Source organism: Natator depressus, chromosome 15 (assembly GCF_965152275.1).
Source record: "Natator depressus isolate rNatDep1 chromosome 15, rNatDep2.hap1, whole genome shotgun sequence".
In the NCBI taxonomy this organism is placed as follows: Eukaryota; Metazoa; Chordata; order Testudines; family Cheloniidae; genus Natator; species Natator depressus.
In genome coordinates, this window is record NC_134248.1 from 10,934,266 (window position 1) to 10,953,180 (window position 18,915).

General features: G+C 46.2%; 1 protein-coding gene across 1 annotated transcript; it reads right to left on the bottom strand.

Moving 5' to 3' along the window:
- Positions 1-2,670: 2,670 nt before the first annotated feature.
- On the bottom strand, positions 2,671-5,244 carry POP5 (POP5 homolog, ribonuclease P/MRP subunit). Its single transcript, XM_074972562.1, has 5 exons — positions 5,181-5,244; positions 4,963-5,105; positions 4,203-4,352; positions 3,376-3,459; positions 2,671-3,151 (listed from the first exon to the last, which is right to left on the bottom strand). The coding sequence occupies exons 1-5, from the start codon at positions 5,198-5,200 to the stop codon at positions 3,042-3,044; spliced, it is 507 nt and encodes a 168-aa protein (XP_074828663.1). The 5' UTR covers positions 5,201-5,244; the 3' UTR covers positions 2,671-3,041.
- Between the last annotated feature and the right edge of the window lie 13,671 nt (positions 5,245-18,915).

Consider the following 18,915-nt stretch of genomic DNA (forward strand, 5'->3'; position numbering starts at 1 on the left):
GTGGCACTGCCAGTTTGTTGCAATGTGGTGTCACTCAAAAGGCAGAGAACCTCTACTCTCCCTATTGGTGTGTGTATAGAGAGGAAACAGTACACAAGATCTGGTAGTAGGTGCAGTTTGCTGTAAAGCAGAATCCTTTTTCTTAGCAAGTGCAGTTTGCCTTCCACTGGAAACAGGCAATATTGAAGAGGTGCCTGTTTCTAGATCATAGTAGGAAGGAGGGTTCTTTGTCTTTAAAATGACAGGAATAGCAGTTACTAACTCCTTCTGGTGCCTAAGGATTAGATCTAGGGTGGGAATAAAGTAGATCCTTGTTACCAAGTTCAAGTTACAATACATACTAGACTCTCTGCATTTCAGAATGAATGTCAGGGAATGACTTAGTGTTGTATGTTAACATGGATGTGGTAAGACATAAGTTGCAAAGAAATTCTTTGTCTCCATGATCTGGAGCAAACATTCCACCCTAGAGTCTCTTGATAACTAGGCTGGGTGGGGTTTTTTTGAGATCAGCTGCATTGGAATCAGAGGAATGAGATATCTAAAATCTGCAGAATTATTAACCCTACAGCAGGCAGCCAGACTATTTGTCCTGTGGGGGCAGGGGCCTTATTGTGCTTTGTGCAGGGATGTAAGTTGGATTGTACTAGGCTCATCTTACTATAAACCTTTTTCTCCCTTCCCCTCTCTTCCCACACTTTTTTTTTTTTTTTTTCTTGGAGCAGTCTCATTCTGCACTGCCTGTGGTTTAATTTGAAGCTAATGCATTAAATGGTGTGGATTTTCATTAAATAAAAGGAACAGTAGGTGTAATGTACCAGCAAAGGCAAACAGTTGCAATAAATCATATGCACACTTAGAATTATAGTGCTGCGGGGGGCAGGAGTCCTTCCTCTGCAGTACTCTACCCCATTTGTTGAGACTTGAGTTGGAAATAAAGTTAGGCTGAGCAGCCACTACCTGAAAGACTTCCTTTTCCACCAGTTGGTAAAGGGGAAGAATGTGGTTGTGCCCTTTAGCTTGTAGGCCTTCCTTCTAAAACAGCAGCTTTAAGTTCCTTAACTATAACATGTCAAGTCATCTTACCTTCTTTCATTTGGATATGCTGACACTTACTATGCAGTGAGCTTTCTCACCCTGAGAAAATGTTAGATTCTTAATATGCTAGAGAGAAGTTCTGGCACCTTTTATCAAACAGTCTGAATAAAAACTACACCTTGTCCCCCTTTAGCTCTTCCTTAGTATCACAACTCACCCTTTGCTAGACTTGTTTTTCTAATAACATAAGAATGGGCATACAGGGTCAGACCAAAAGCCCCTTTAGCCCACTATTCTGTCTTCTGACAGTAGCCAATGCCACATGCCCTCAGAGGGAACAAACAGAACAGGTAATCAAGTGATCCATCCCCTGTTGCCCATTCCCAGTTTCTGGCAAACAAGCTAGGGCTATCATCCCTGCCCATCCTGGCTAACAGCCATTGATAGACACATCCTCCATGATTTTTTTTTTTAACCCTGTTATAGGCTTGGCCTTCACAACATTCTCTGTCAAAGAGTTCCACAGGTTGACTAGGTGTTGTGTGCAGCAATACTTGCTGTGTTTTTAAACCTGCTGCCTATTATTTTCATTTAGTGGCCCCCTAGCTCTTGTGCTAGAGAGCATAAGTAACACTTATTTTCTCCACAACAGTCATGATTTTATAGGCCTGTCATATCTTGCCTTAGTTGTCTCTTTCCTAAGCTGAAAAGTCCCCATGTTACTCTCCTCATATAGAAACTGTTCCATACCCCCTAATAATTTGCCCTTTTCTGAACCCATTCCAATTTTTTTTTGAGATGGGGCTAAAAGTAAACTTATTAAGAACCTTTCAGCAAACGTTCAACATATACCCCTTCCTTTGCAAACCATTTTATTTGACACTAACTCAGTGTCTCTCCATCTGCCAGAGCAAACTGCTTTGCTTACACTAGGACTCAACTGAAAACGTGCCACTACTTGCTCTTGTACTTAAGAGAAACTTCAACAGCCAGGTTGTGTGGAATAGTTTTGGTCTAGAGAAGGTGCTGGCAGCTCACTGAAGCCTTGTCTATACTAGCTCTTCTATGTGAGCTGAATTAGTTCAGTGATGGGAACTTTCCTTTTACACCATCAACTCCTGTTCTTCCCTGAGTGCTATGAATATCTTAACCTTGATTTGTGATGCCCTCTACAGCAGGTGTTTTGCAGTCTCAACCTTACTAATGTTAGGATTTCATAGATAGTGGGAAAACATTTTGGGGGGGGGGCTTCACATTCTCTTAGTAGAAATGGTTCACCTTTCCTCAGCAGTGTGAATTAATACACTATAAGCACACTTCAATCAAAAACCACAGGTAGCTATTAGTGTGTTATTTAAGGTAGTAGAGCAGTTGCTCAAACTTACTCTTTGACAGTTAGAAACAGGTTAACCATAGACTACAAAAGCAGGCAATATATTTAACCATACTCAAAGAAATATCCTCTATAGGATACTAAGTAAGTTTAATCTCTACTATAAAAAGCAAGCCTGATCCAGTACTATGATGATTCCCATAGATGTGTGTAGTTGGAGGTTAACTTAGAAGTCTTTGGACCTGCTTAAAAAAAAAACAAACAACAAAACACTGCTCCATTCTTCAAATAATTCCAATGAATAGCTTGCTTATGTCTCCCATGCCATTAAAAAAGACAGCTAACCTACCACTATTCCTCTGCTATACAACCTGGTGAAAGCCACCACTCCATTTCCCCCTCTTGGCTTGAAGAGATTCAAACTCTTGCTTAAACAGTTTAACCTAAAGAGTGCTCTAGTTGAGTTTTAAGCTGCTGCACAGTGATTTCACAAGAAAACAACATTTTACCCTTTGCTTTATTTCCAAAAAAATCAAATGTTTAAAAAAGTTGGGCAAGAGATGTCTTAATCCTTATCTGCTCAGCATAGGGCAGAAAGCCCAGGACATCTTTTAACTGGAAGTTATCCGATTGTCTCACAGAAGGCACTGCACTAGTTTTAGGTTTATGTTCAGTCTGTCTCTGCACAGTCATCATCTTCATCCCCACTTTGAGACTGCTCTTCCTCCACTTCCTTAAGGCAACAGCTTAACACTGACTTCTGGATGGACTGTCTTTCCTCTGCAACAATGAGGGTGAGGTACACAATGAAAAGTGTCACTATTCAACATGCCTTCACATAGAGGGAAGTACAAGAAGTTCACATAACTACACTGACCAACTGAGGAGCCCAGCTCTACCAAATAACCAGACTGACAGGAGAGAAACAACAAATGCATCATACAACATAAAGTCCATGTGTAACAAGGCCCCTTTTAGAATGTATGAATGGAGCAGCTGCTTACCTTCACTGGTGCAGTTGTGCAATAGTAGCAGCAGCTGTTTCCTATTGTACTGAATGAGGAACTTCTGACATGTTCTTATTGTCCCTGTTGGAGAAACAAGGGAACAAGTTCTGCATGTTAGCAGAGGGCTGAAGCAAATTAAATGCAACAAAGTAGCACAAGAGTCCATTTAAATGCTGCTAGAATGTAGTCTCCCTGCTCATGCTGGAAGTAGGATTGTAGTGGATCAAACAGCAAGAACAACACAGGCTATAATATTAATCAGCTACAGAAATAGTGCTAAACAATGAAAGAACTCTTACTATCCCTCCAGCCTTCTTTCCCTGTTCGAAACTTCTTGACAGGGACTCAGTTACCACTTTCCTCCACTTGAGATTTGATCAAAACAGCTCCCCGATGGCAGATTACCAAAATGTGATCAGGGTGGCTAGCTCTTTGCTGTAAGTAGTGAAGTTGAGAGAATAAAGTCACATCTGCAAAGTAGGAGGGCCTTTGTTTTTAAAGCAGTAACAGAATAATGGAGGACAGATGAGTGAATAACTCAGCATAATGAAAAAACCAGCAGAGCTTCTAGAGTCCATAGCAGAATGAAGAATGTCTTTGCTTTTGGATGACCTATTAGAAGTGAGTTTATGCTAGCCTCAGTGAGGCATTACATGGGCTTCATCTGTCATATAACTGGAAAAACATTAAATAACTGAGGGCTCTTTCCCTCCTAATCATTACAAGAGTAATAAGAAACTCAAGATCTCAAAGTTCTGAGATCTTGCTGCACTAGGAGGAATTAGTAAGACAGGCCACCAAAGAAAACCTATTGAAAATCTTACCTCCAACATGTAGTGTGTTGAAGAAACAGGAATAACGCTGGTTCCTGTTCTCTAAGTAAGTGACAAAGGGAAGAGCTGACCACAGGAGCCTGTAGAAGTCCTTTCGGCAACGTAAGAGAACTATGCCTGTATAGGCATTGAGATATTTCACTGGGCACACAAAACAGCTGATTAGAACAATTGATCTTTCATTAATCACTTGAACATCATATCCTATTTCAGAAATTCTGGTTTATTTACAGAACCTGAGGTTCCAAATAGCTTATACTGAGGCAAAGCCTCAAATGTTTTCCAGAACTAATTCTACATATTTACTGGCTGTGCAGCCACAGCATGAAAGGCAGTAGGAGACTAGACACAGCAAGGGCCTATGCTGATTCTTCCCAAGCCTCACTACCTGGCAGCCACTCGCCTCCAGTCAGGAGGATGGGTACGACAACGCACTGCACTTTCATCAAGGGCTGCTAAGACAGAAAAATTGCCACGAGCCAAGGGACTGCACTTCAATCTCCTTTCAGCCCCGGGCAGTGCTTTGGGAAGTGGGGGCGAAAGGCCCATTCCGGATCGGTCGGAGACCCCGCTTAGCGCAGGAATGACACACATTTGTTGGTGATTTTTCAAGACTCACCCACCCCTTGTGACACTGAAACAAACACCCCGCGCTCTACGTCCAGTGATCAATGGGCAACCCCCGACCCCGTCTCTGGGGTGCGCGCAGTCCCCCGAGAAAGGGGGTCCGGGAGCAGGGGCAGCCGGAGACCTGTGAAGGAGATGGAGCAGCAGGCCAGCCCGTAGTCCCCGTGGGTCCGGGCCACCGCATCCTTCGCCGCAGCGCTCACCGCCCGCTCGTCGATGCACTGCCGGCAGCGGGGGTCTTCGGAGACGATCTCACACAGCAGGTACCTACAGCGCAAGGCACCGCGTTAGGGGCGGGGGGGAGAGTGACCACGCCGAGCGGAGCAGAGACGCCAGCCTCACCTGTGCTTGAACCGCACCATCTCCTCATCCTCCGGCCGCGCGCCAGCCTCCCCGACAGGCCGACCCAGACAAACACTCAGCTCAGCCAATGGGAGTGTCGTCTGTGGGCGCTACAGCCAATCGACATTCAGCAGGGGCGGAGCCGGAGGGGCAGGAAACACCGCGAGGGAGCGGCGCGCGCGCATTACGTCCTCGTGCGCAAGGCTTTGAGCGGCGCGCGCGGCAGCAGACCGCTGGTGGTTGCGCGCTTCCCGCTGCCGGCTGGTAGCGCAGGGGCACTAGCCCGCGGGTAACCACCCCTCCCCCCTTCACCGCGGGGTCCCTGCGGCAGCCCGGGCAGCGCCTCGCGGCGCATCCCCTGCCTTCCCGCTCCCGCCCAAGGACCCAGACCCGGACCCAGCCCCAGACCCAGCGTTAGCCCTACGCGGTGGCAGCAGAGCATCGCACAGCGCCCCTCGGCTCCCGGGTCCCCGCGTCTGCCCCGCCTCCTCCGGCCAGTGGGAGCTGGGGCAAGGCGGGCGGGCTGGCTGGCTTGACTAAGGTCCCGTCAGACCCCTGGCCCCGCCCTTGGCCCCTCTGTCCTCATCTGCCCCCCAGCCCCTGGCCCTGTTTCTCTCCCATCTTCTTTCTAGAGGCGCTTTGCCATGCCGGGGCGGGGCCCTCCGAGGTCTTCTTCCCCCCCCCCGCCCCGTCACAGGCCCTCCTCCACGGTGAGAGGCTTGGATCTGCCCTAGGTCCCCTCCGAGGATATAGCGCTCTCCGCTGGCCCATGGAACCCTACCCAGCCACTGTGACCCATTCACTTTCCGAAAGACTCCTGCCATTCCCATGTGTGTGAGGGGGTGAGTGCACCCGCTCCCCGCCCAGCCCGGTGGGGCGAGAGGACCTTGGTTGAAAAATGAAGGAGAGAGGAGCAAAGGGGAGTAAGAGCACAGGGGTGTGAACGATGGTGATGGGGGGCTGGGGCAGAGAGGGGAGAAGGGAAGACTGAAGGGGGAAAAAGGTAGGGAGAGAGGACAAATCAGGAAGGAAGAATGCTCTGAAGAAAAAGAAATGAAAATGGAGAGAAGCGTGAGTGTAGAGGAAACACTTGGCTTGGAAAAGCTCGAAGAAAAGCATCAGGATAAATGAAAGAAAAATTGAGAAGCAGGAAGGAAAGCATAAGCAAGCCCTTAGCAAGTAAGTTCTTTCCTCTAGAGAAGTTAGTTTCATTTTCGATAAGTGATTTCATGGTGGCTTGTCTGGTTCTAGTGCAAAAAATAAAAGCTGAAAATGTTTCTGGTTTTGGATGGGGAAGGGTTGGCCCCCACTGTCCTTAGATCTGATCCCACCCTTGGATTGGCATGGATTTCTCACCCTATCCACTTATTTTCTGATAAAGGTGAAAGTTAAGGCAGCCCTCAGCTCTTTTCTTGGTAATGGAGTTCGGGCAGCCAGTGGGAGTCACAAACACATGGTCTCCCAGTAAGAACTGGTCCTTGGAACTTTAGGACTTTTGTGTCCTCACTCTGGGAAACTACAGGGATTTATGTAAATCAAGTTTCCCTAATCCCAGTTTGTCCAATATGTAAGTAAAGTTCCAAATGCATGGTGGGTGGTTAGTGAAAGGATTTCTGAAAGAGTAGAAGCCTGTCCAGAAGCCTGGGATGTAGAGCAGTTTGGATTTGAGGAGGTGAAGAAGCTTCTGCTGTGTCGCTGTACGATGGGAACCTCATCCCCCATTCAGCCACAGTGCTGATACCAGTTTGGAATGAAGATAGAGAAAAGCCAAAGGGGTCTCAAATGAAGACATGTCCAAGGCATTGAAACTGAACCCACTGTCAGGGAAAGAGCCTAAGTGTCAGCTCCACTGTGATGTGTGAAGTGGATGGGGCCAAGCAGTGAGCACTGGGGCAACCAGTGCAGTATGGGTGGTACTGGGCAGGGAGCTTGGTAGTTCCAAGTCACAGGCATGTATAGGTGACATAGGGTAAGGAGGTCAGTGGCCCCAAGCAATAGGCACTGGGTATAAACGGTGTTGGGCAGGGAGCTCTGTGACCCTGAGTGATGGGCACTGGGCATGGATTGCATTGGACAGGTTGCCCTGTGGCTCCAGGAAAGCTGCAGTGTGAATGGCACTGAGTGGGGTGTTCTACAGTCCTAAGTGATAATCACTGAGGCATGGCATAATCCATGGCATTGAGCAGTGGGTAGATGTGGATGGTATTGGACAGGGAATTCCATGGTTCCATTGATGGGTGAAGTGTGGTTGGCGTCTCTGTGGCTTTTCTTTGTTTTGCACTGTTTTGTATTAAACCCACTAAAGGATTCATTATTCAAAGGAGATTGAGGGGTACCATGCTTTTACTGCAGGAGCCAGGCATTGCTCTGGCACTGTCACCAATTTGCTGGTGCAGAGGAGGAGACATTGTCATTGGAGGTTATACTGATAAAGAACTGAACAGAGATGTGCCATCTGGTTGCAATTCCTGATGGGATGATGGGGAGGGTTTGGCTTTGAAGGGATCCCAGCCAGCTCCTCAACTTATACTGGTTTGTGCCTGTAGAGCTGCCAAGCTTCAACTCAAGATCCTACCTGTTACGCTTCCCACAATCCAATTGCCCTTTGAATTTAATGGAATGGGAACAAGAACATACAGTAACAACAAGGCTCTCAAGTTAGCACAGTGAGCAATAGGGTCCTTTATTCATAAACTACATCCAGCCCGACTCCATTTTCAGGTTCCATCTCCAACCGATTCCATTTCCAACTGCTGACAACACCTTAGTCCCTCGTGTTCTCTGCCTGTGGCACATAATAGTTTGTCTTCTGAGAGCAGTAATACTTTGGTCTAATTCTGGTTGTTGGGCTTGGTGTGGGTGTGGCTGGGTGGTGTTTGTAGCCTGTGGTATATACAGGCGGTTGGCCTAGATCAGTGGCTTTCAACCTTTCCTGATTACTATACCCCTTTCAGGAATCTGATATGTCTTCCGCACCCCCAAGTTTCACCTGACTTAAAAACTACTTGCTTACAAAATCAGACATAAAAATACAAAAGTCACAGCACACTATACTGACTAATTTCTTGCTTTCTCATTTTTACCATATAATTATAAAATAAATCAATTGAAATATAAATATTGTACTTACACTTCAGTGTATAGTATATAGAGCAGTATAAACAAGTAATTGTCAATATGAAATTTTAGTTTGTACTGACTTTGCTAGAGCTTTTTATGTAGCCTGTATTAAAACTAGGCAAATATCTAGATGAGTTGATGTACCCCCTGGGAGAACTCTGCATACCCCCAGGGGTACACGTTCGCTGGGTTGAGAACCACTGGCCTCGATGATTTGGTGGTCCCTTCTCCCCTTAAACTCTGTGAGTAGTCTTTTGAACTCAGATACACAAGACTTTTCAATCCTAGATTTCAGTCTTCAGTTTGACAGTCAATGGCAGCAGTGGCAGCACATCTGGTAATACAGCAAAATAATTCCCATTTCTCTCCTGTTTCCTCTGCTCCCTAGGCTGCCTGCTGTGCATCCTGGTGGGTTCATACAAGAGAAGTTTACTGCTTCCTTCTGAGAGAGACAATTGGCTGAGCAAGTAGAGTGGGAGGAAGGCAGTGTCCTGTGGCTTCTATTTCCCTGTCTGCCTGAACCTGTGGGGAACCTCATTTACACTTCAAAATCTGCTTGTCTGTGCTTGTGCTACTGATCTGCAGACACAAAAAGATGCTTCTCTGCCATTCACCCCCTCTTCACTAAGTACAGCTTGGGCTGCACAAAGCCTGGAAGTTTCATAAAAGACCGAGGAGTGAGATGGCTCCACAGGACATTGCACATGAGTCACCCGTATCCATCGCCCTCGTCTTGCCCTCCCCTGTATGCAGCCTTTGGGCCTCTGTCCTTTTGCTGCTACCATCAAACACTCCTCTCTTAATGATTAATACAAACATAACTAGTTTGAGCAGGTACTGAAGGCAGTGAATGATGGATCCTGCAAGCTTTATCCTGTCACCTATTAAAGCTAATGGGAGTGTGTCACAATTCTTATGTTAACTCTGCCTCTGACCCCATCATGACCTTCTTGAGGGCACAGAACTTAGGTCTCAAGCCTCCAGCTGCCACCTTTCTCCAGGTGGGACTCTGCAATCATCTTCCTCCAGACCAGGGACTTAGGCTTCAAACTCCTGTAATTCACAGTGATCACCTCAGCCAATCTGACTTCAGCTCAGCACCTGCAGTTTTGCTCTTTCAGGGACAACAACAGGGTTTATTCAGTGACCAACCAGCTCTCGTGAAGCAAAGTACTATTTATTCAAAACAAAAGAATTTAAGAGAAAACCAATCATAAAAACAATAATCAGCATCTTTTGCTTACCAGGTTGTCATCCATCTCGCACATGGAGACTCTGGTAGGGCTGATGTACTTTGGCCTTCTGTAACAATACTGGCTTTGGTGGGACCCAGCTCAGAGTACCAAACCAGGACAAATTGCTTAAAGCACGGCAGTTACAGCCCAAGGCTGGGGTTCCTTTGCATACCAAGGCAAACCAGACCAGCCAAACAGAGAAAACTTCGGTTTTACCCCACTGGCTAACCATAAATCACACAAGCAATTTCCTTAGACACTCCAGTTTCCCAGTATCACAACCAGTGCCACTCATTATGGGGATGAATGGTTATAAAAACCAATACCCCAGTAAAAGAAAAAAGGTTCTCTTGATCCCAAAGGACCAAGCCCCAGACACAGGTCAATATATAAGTTAGATCTTACCCACAAATCACACTGTTGCCAATCCTTTAGAATCTAAAATCTAAAGGTTTATTCATAAAAGGGAAAAGATATAGATGAGAGCTAGAATTGGTTAAATAGAATCAATTACATACAGTAATGGCAAAGTTCTTGGTTCAGGCTTGTAGCAGTGATGCAATAAAGTACAGATTCAAATTAAGTCTCTGGAGTACATCCACAGCTGGGATGGGTCATTCAGTCCTTTGTTCAGACCTTCAGTTTGTAGCAATGTTCCTCCAGAAGCAAGAAGCAGTATTGAAGACAAAATGGAGGAGATGCAGCAGCCTTTTATATCCTCTGCCCTGTGGACAATCACAGCAGCAAGATGGAGCCTGGAGTTACATGGGCAAGCCACATGTCCATGCATGACTCAGTACTTTACAGGCCAATGCCATTGTTTACATGTTAGTTTGAACGTTCCCAGAAAAGCTCAGATGTGGATTGGCGTTTCCCAAAATTGATTGTCAGCTAAGTGTTTCTTGATTGGGCACTTACTGAGAATAGTCCCTTCTCAAGAAGCTGACCAAATGCTTCACTGAGGCTGCTTAGAATCAAAACACATTGATATACAAGAACATAGCCAATGTTCATAACTTCAACTACAAAAATGATACATATATACAGATAGCATAATCATAATCAGCAAATCATAACCTTTCCATAGACACCTTACACGACAACCTTTGTACAATATTTTCTGCAAATATATGACAGAGGTTGCAACAACGATTTATGTGGTTACAGGTTATGTCAGTAACGTCACACTTTCTCACAGGGCCTGCCTCTGTTGGTCACAGACCGTTGCCTGAGAAAGTCCTCCACAGGGCCAGATGCTGTGGAGAACATTTTGTTATGACTAGAAGGGGATTTCCATGCCACTACATCCATGGTTGGATCTTTCCACTTCCAGCCCAGTGCTGGCTGTGATGTGGGGAGACCCAGAGCCAGTGACACAGAGTATCAATGTTGTCTCCAACACGCCTTGTGGAACCTGCCTGTAGTCTTGTACTGACTGGTGTGTGTGCTCAGCACTGCCCCTGCTGGATGGAATGTTAGACTGTGGGTTCCTCTGATAGCCCACAGGATAAAAAACATATTACTAGTACCTATTGGAGATTCTCCTTAGAGAAGGCATAGAAGCCTGTGAATTTTGGGACTGTGAATCCTGGTTTGTATCTCTCTTTGTCTCACCAGGTAAAAACAGCCACAGAAATCCAAGTGGCAGAGCTCCTCCTTCCTGCTACACTAATGTAGTGGTTCTCAGTCTGACTCTGGTCCTGATAGACCACCTCAGAAAGCAGAAAATTATGCTTGGGAGATTGTGAAGCCTTGGTATTGGGAGAGGTGTGGAGAGGCTAGGGTGACCAGACAGCAAATGTGAAAAATCGGGACGGGGGTGGGGGGTAATAGGAGCCTATAGAAGAAAAAGACCCAAAAATTGGGATTGTCCCTGTAAAATTGGAACATCTGGTCACCTTTGGGGAGGCTGAAAGAGAAGGAGTAAAATAGGAGACCAGGTAAAGTATTTAGATATGAGAGGTTGGGGGGGGGGGGCAGAGCATTGTCGGGGGGGGGGAGAGCTGATTGGTCTGGCATGTGATTCATGGGATGGACTCCCTCTCACAGAGTGGTCCTTGGAATGAAATCATGTGGGACTATTGGCATGCTATAAGGAAAGGATTTAGGGGAAAGTGGGAGCTCATTGTTAATTCAGTGTGGAAACATCGCTGTTCATGACCTGAATTCTAGGCAGAGAGAATAGCAATAAACCCAATGGAAATACTGTCCTGGATGATAAACTCCTGCCCTCTGAAATGGATGCCAACTCCCTTGATCTGGTTTTTCGTTCTTCACTCCTCTCCCCTCCACCTGGGATCACATGTTTTTCTGCCAAGCTTTTATGGCAGTTACAGATTGTGATGTGAATAGCTTTGATGGGAGCATGGAGTCCAAAATGGGTTTGTTGAGAGCCCTTCACCTTTGCCCTCTACAGGTGATGGGACTGATGATGAGAGGGTATCATCTTGCCCTGACAATATCATGGATCAAGCCTGCTTCCCTCATGAATAATAGAATCATAGAATATTAGGATTGGAAGAGACCTTAGGAGGTTATCTAGTCCAATCCCCTCTCAAAGTAGGACCAACACCAGCTAAATCATCCATGTGATGGAATGTGTTGAGCAGGTCTCTACTGCATTACCTTGTGTTTCAGTATCCAGATGATTTCACCTCGTCTTCCCATCCCCTGGGCTCTCAGGGAAATTCACAATGTCTGCAACTCATCCCACTTATAGATGCAGTAAGCCCGCAGGTAATATTGATCTGTCCTCTCCACTTTTAGGTCTCCTGCTTTAGATACACCAAGTTTCCTGCCTATAGGCTGGGGTCCTGAGTTATCACCCTGAGGTGCCCCTCCCCCATGCAGAAAGTCTCAATTTACATCTGCTTGCTTATACAGCCCCAGGTGGAATCCTGTTTCCAGCCTTCTGACTGTAATGTGCAGACGCAGGTTGCTTTCACATATACCCCCCTCCTTCCTTTTACTTTCTGCAGAGACACAGCTGAGTCTCTGACAAACTGGGCCACGTGAGTGTGCTCTGCCCTGTAATCCAATAGGACATGTGCACTGTGCATGCTCAGGGCTTGGCCCTGTGCACAGCGAAGGCTTCTGTTTTCAGTCCAGGAGGCTGATTAGGAGAGACACAGAAAGCAAAGGGGAAACAGTGTTTAGAGAGAGTCCTGTCCTGCTTCATTTCCTGCAGAATGTCACTTGTGCTTCACTGTTGCTGACGTGGTAGAGATGCACAAAGCAGCCCTGAGCCATCCCTGTTCCATCTGCAATTAATGCCCGTGTTAGAACATGCTTCCTAACTCTGGTCAGGCTCGACAGGGCACTTATCTTGCTTGGAAAAGAGGAACTCAGTATATTCACTGCACAGTACCCTCATCAACATAACATGTGACAGCATCGATGATCCAAGAAAAAGTAACTGGCAGGACAACCCTGGCCTAGCTGCACTGGGCTCTGTTCTGGTGATTTCTTCATCACCTTGTAATGATTATGGAGGGACTGATAATCTCTTCATAGTTTAGGTTGCAACCAGGCTTCCTTTATTAATCCAATTTACACCCCTTCACCCTACAGCTTTGAGTAGAAAAATTCTTTGAGTATCTTTTTCTGGTAATGAAATGTCCTCCTGTAGTGCCATTTATGTGAGACTCTCAAAGCACTTTACAAGAAGTAATGAATTAGGAAGCCTCTTAACATCTTTGTGAGGTAGGTATGATCTCCATTTTTCAGGGAGAGAAACTGAGTCAGAGAAAAACTAAATAACTTGCACACAAGTCTGTGAGATAGCCAGAAATAGAAGAAAGAAGTCCTAACTTCCAGTTCACTTCTAACCATGAGAGAATGCTCCTTGTAGGCCTTGATGTGATGATTCCTCTGTGTGTGTGAAGATGCCCAAAGCATCTGATCTCTGCTGAGCTGCAAACCTCCACTGAACCTGCTGACAGGACTAAGATGGATCCTCCTGGACCTGGTATGTCTATGCTCTGACAACATCTGCTCCCTTTCTTCTCAGGAACATTTACAATTGCTATGTTTTCTGTATGGCTTCCAGATCCAGGACCCAGTATAACTGGGCATGTTGACCCTGAAGATAGTGTTGGTCACCACTGTTTGCTTTTCAAAGATGAGTTCAACAAAGACACTTCACTAGCTGTTAAAGCCTGAATTGATGCACTAGTGTGGACACAGATGAAGGATGGGCTAAACAGCCATGAGGAGAGAGAGGTGTCTACTGAGAGAGGGTGGGGGTGTGTGTGTTAAAGATAGAGAAGTTCAGCAGGAGAGCGATTCAGGATAAAGACTAAATTGAGAGAATTGCTGTGTCAGTGGATAGGGGTTGCCTTGCTGCGGGAGACCTTAACAAATGCTATAGGAGACAAGCTGTTCTTGATTCGGGTGTCTCCTCAAAATGGAGTCACCCAGTGTTAAGGAGGGTGGGGGGTGACAGTGTCCCCTCTCTGTACTGCGTATTAAGCACATTGTAAATAGTTTGTAAAACACTTTGAGAACTTTGGATTAAAGACAGTCTATAAACATAAATCTTTATCTTGGACTGTTAGAGAATAAACTGGTTAATTGGGAAAGGTCACCAGGCTGCATGTCTTCAGTTGTAATCTGTATATTGAGTCCATCTCATCAATAATACAGAGTGTGCAAGAAGTGACTGATATAAATCCACATGCTTTGGGGAGTTGAAGAAACTGTGTTTCAGAGTTGCCATAGCAGGTCCCAGAGCTGTTACCCATAAGTGAATGTCAGGGCTTCTACCAGGACTGCAGTTAGATATATTCTAGCTGACACCCAATGATCTTCCCCCAAAATGTCTAAGTCTGTTGGAAACATCTCAGCGTATTCTTAACCCCATTGGCCTTCCCTTTCTTAGGCCTGGTCTACAGTATGCGGTTATTTTGGAATTAGCCGAGTTACTTCGAAATAAAACTGATTCTGTCCACATGACCAAACCAGTTTTTTCGATTTAAAGGGCTCGGCAAGTGGAGTAGCTCTAAAATCGTGATCGCAGTTCCGGGTTACAGGTACTGTGGACGCAATTCGACGATATTGGCCACCAGGAGCTATCCCAGAATGCTCCCTTGTGACTGCTCTGGACAACACTCTGAACTCCGATGCACTAGCCAGGTAGGCAGTAAAAGCCCCGGGAACTTTTGAATTTCCTGTTTGGTCACCATCAGCACAGGTGACCATCAACACAGTCCACCATCACAGGCGACCGTGCAGAGTCCACCATCACAAGAGACCACGCAGTCCCGGATTCGCAGACGAGCTCCAGCATGGTCCGAACGGGAGGTACCGTTGGGGAGATGAATCTGTTTTGGCAGAACTACGTTCCAAAAAAAGAAACGCAAATACGTACGCTAAAGTCTCCAGGGTCATGACGGAAAGAGGCTACTCCAGGGACACAGAGCAGTGTCGTACAAAAATCAAGGAGCTCAGGCCAGCGTACCAAAAAGCCAGGGAGGTGAACGGGCGCTCTGGGTCACAGCCCATACATGCCGCTTCTACTGTGAGCTGCATGCAATTATCGGGGGTGACACCATCACTACCCCACCACTGTCCATGGACACCTGCAAGGTGGGAGTAGCATGGACCGAGGAGGATGAGCTTTTGGAGGACAAAGAGGAGGAGGAGGAGGAGGACAGCGCCCAGGTGGCAAGTGGGGAATCTGTTTTCCCCCCTAACCAGGAACAATTCTTAACGCTGGAGCCAATAGTTTCCCCCACTCCCAAGGCATGCTCCTGGACCATGACCCTGGAGAGGGCACTTCTGGTGAGTGAGAGCTTGATTGGAGCCGGGGGGTGGGGGGAAACCCAGCCACACTGGGCTGTTCGCGTTTAGGTTAAAGGGCTCATCCCTGCTCAGAGCATCATCGGAGCCACGCGGTGTGTGTATTTGTATGTGTGTGGGGGGGGTGTTGTGTGAAGCGATCATCCCAGAGAGCCCGCAGGCCCTCCTTTTATATGGCAAACCCACCAGGCATTGCTTGCTATGGGAAAGGGGGCCCGGCAGTTTGAAAGCACTGAAATGAATGCGAAAGAAGCAGGACCCTGCGTGCCCCTAGGGCTTACCATGGCTGCCTGCAAGGTGAATTCTGTTGTCCGGCCGCATGTGATGGCTTACTCACACCAAAGTGGCAGGCACTTCAGTATAAGAGGCAAAATGAGACCTTGTACAGAAAGAACCTGTGCTGTGTACTATGAATTGCCTGTTTCACTGAGAAAGAGTGTCCCCTTTGTTCTCTAAAATGTATCTTTTAAAATACTACCCTCCCTTTTTCTCCTCCCGCAGCCAGTGCAAATGTTTCAACGTGGCCCCTATCTACTCCATCCCAGAGGCTGGTCCAGATTAGAAGGCGGAAAAAACGAACTCGGGACAACATGTTTGCCGAGCTCATGCATTCCTCCCACACTGATAGGGCCCAGTTGAATGCGTGGCGGCGAACAATTGCGGAGTCGCGTAAAGCGTTACATGAATACGAAGAGAGGAGGGACGTGTGCGATGAAAACAGGCGGGATGCTATGGTCAAGCTGTGCTGCTCGGTTTACGATGGCTGAGCAGAATTGGCAGCGGAAGCATTCGATGAGGAAGAGAAAGAGTAGATAGTAGAGATTACATAGGAAGATGAGAGGAAATGAGAGGTGGATTCATAGTAGCAGGAGAGCAGCAATGCACTGTCTGCTGAAAGCAGAATGGCGTCTGCACGCCAAAAAGACGCGAAACGATTGTCCGCTGTAGCTTTCATGAAGGGAGGAGCTACTGATGACACGCACCCAGAAACACCCGAGAGAATGTTTTTGCCCCATCATGCACTCGGAGCTTAACCCAGAATTCCAGTGGGCGGCGGGGACTGCAGGAACTGTGGGATAGCTCCGACATTTGATGCTAGCTTTGGTACTGTGGACTCACTCCACCAAATTCACGCACTTTAGTGGGCACACAGAAGGCCGAATGCATAAAATAGCTTCCAAAATTTCGAATAGAATAATTTTGAAATAATTTCATACTGTAGACATACCTTATTCTGAAACTTCCTAAAATGCAGAGTGGGGATGGAAGCAGGCAGAGGAGGAGTCTGCTTGTGAGATGGAGCTCTAGCATCCTCTGTCATCCTTGACCTTTAAGCAGTTCCACTTCAGAGACAGCTGGCCAGAACACTGGTGCTCAGCAGCCTAAGCCCTCAGCCAGGCCTGCAGGAGCTGACATAATGTGCTTCACCTTCCACTGTGTCTGCTCAGGGCCTCAGGAGGATGGGTCGACGCAAACTGGCTCTGACCTTCCTCTGACTCAATTCCATATCTGCCTGCATTTAGGGACATTAAAAATGAGTCTTTATGACATTAGCCTGGATGTTGGAAAAGTGAATAGGGGAAGCTGAAGTCCCTCTTATCTCACCAACTTCATTCCAGGGGGGGTCTCAAGGAAAGCTCATCTCCAAACAGCCCCAACTGGTTCTGAGAGGTGTTACCAGTTGCATTTATGGTCTAACCTTTCATAGCTGACTTCAAGATCTAGAACCTGATCCCTGGTATATAAATCACTTTTCATCTTCAAGAGGCTTTATAGATAGTACCTAATTACTCCTCAGGCCATCCTTGTTTAGGAGGTAAGGGGTTGGATTGGATTTGTATCAGGAAGAGCTGGGTGAATAAACTGCAATGAACAATTTACATAATGAATTTATACTTGTTCTCTATCTGCAATATCTCAGAATTAGCAAATGTATTAGCTATTTGAAATTACTGACAAATGTTTTCATTGGAAAAATTCCTGGTCTGAGGGTAGTTTGTGAATTATGAAATACTTTCCATTCAAAATTTGCAATGTATGCTGTGTGGTCTGTTTCTGTAAGTCGTGTGGTATTGTTTCTATTCCCTGACTGGATGACTTATGTAACTAATCAAACCAGTGCAAAATGTGACATTTACAAGCGAATATACTATTAAAAATTAATTTTTCATGAGGATTTGTGGCAGTTAAGTATTCAAGGGCAGTGAATGTAAAGGATGTGAATATGGTTAAATCTAAATTAACTTTCAAGTTTGAAAGAATATTTGTGAATGTTTTCCTCACTATTGGCTTATCTCTATTATTCTTATCCTCATTTACAGAAGGAGAGACTGAGGTACATAAACACTAAGTGACTTGTTCAAGTCCCAGAAAGAGTCAAAGGCACAAAGAGGTTAAGTGAGTTGCTCTCAGTGAGTTAGTGACAGAGCTGGGAATATAGCACAGGGACCCAGTGAGAGGAAGAAGGCAGAACTGGAGCAACTTTGTGATGGGAATATCTGTTCTGTGCATCCCTCATAATACCTCCTGGCCCCCATCTATGCAGCTAAAGTAATGGGTTTAAGAGTTAGGTTGTAATATAATAGTGCTCTATCCTTGTTATAATGCAGTTTGAACTTTCCTGTATAGCTACAATTAAACCAGATAATAACCATGTCACCAAGCCATATTAGAGCTTTGTTTTTTAATATGAGTCTATAACGTGCATATAACACTATTTGGTCATAATGTAAGATCTAATGATGTTAAAACATGATCTCCTGATATAGCCAGTTTCGCTCTAGATTAAGGCTACATCTACACCAGAAGCGCTGCTGTGTTTCTGTAGTACTTCTGGTGAATGTGCTCCAAGCTGACGGGAGAGAGATCTCCCATCGGCTTAATTACTCCACCTCCCACAAGAGGTGGTAGCTATGTTGGTGGGAGAGCTTCTCTGGATTATTTACACCCTTGAGCGATGTAAGTTATACCGAAGGAAGTTCTAGTGTAGACAAAGTGTAAGAGTATGCCTACAGTAAAAATTATGTCGACCTAAGTTACGTCTACATACAGCCACTGCAGTAATTAAATCACTTTTGCATGTCTACACTACACTCCTTGTGTCGGCAGTGCATGTCCTCACCAGGAACACAGATTTAACTGTCAGTGTGAGGCATTATGGGATGGCTTCTGAAAGGCAGCAACAGTCGATGTAAGGAACACAGTGTCTACTGACACTCTGTTGACCTAACTATATCGACATTGACTATACCCCTCTTGTGGAGGTGGAGTTATTCAGTGGATGTAGTGGGCGAGTTACATCAATGGGAGCGACATTTTAGTGTAGACCTGACTCTAGAGCAGGGATCGGCAACCTTTGGCACATGGTCCATCAGGGTAAGCCCCTGACGGGACGGGCCAATTTATTTACCTGCCGCATCCGCAGATTCAGCCGATTGCTGCTCCTACTGGCCGCGGTTTGCTGTCCCAGGCCAATGGAGGCTGTGGGAAGCAGCGCAGGCTGAGGGATGTGCTGGCTGCCCTTCCCGCAGCCCCCATTGGCCTGCGACGGCGAACCACAGCCAGTGGGAGCCACGATTGGC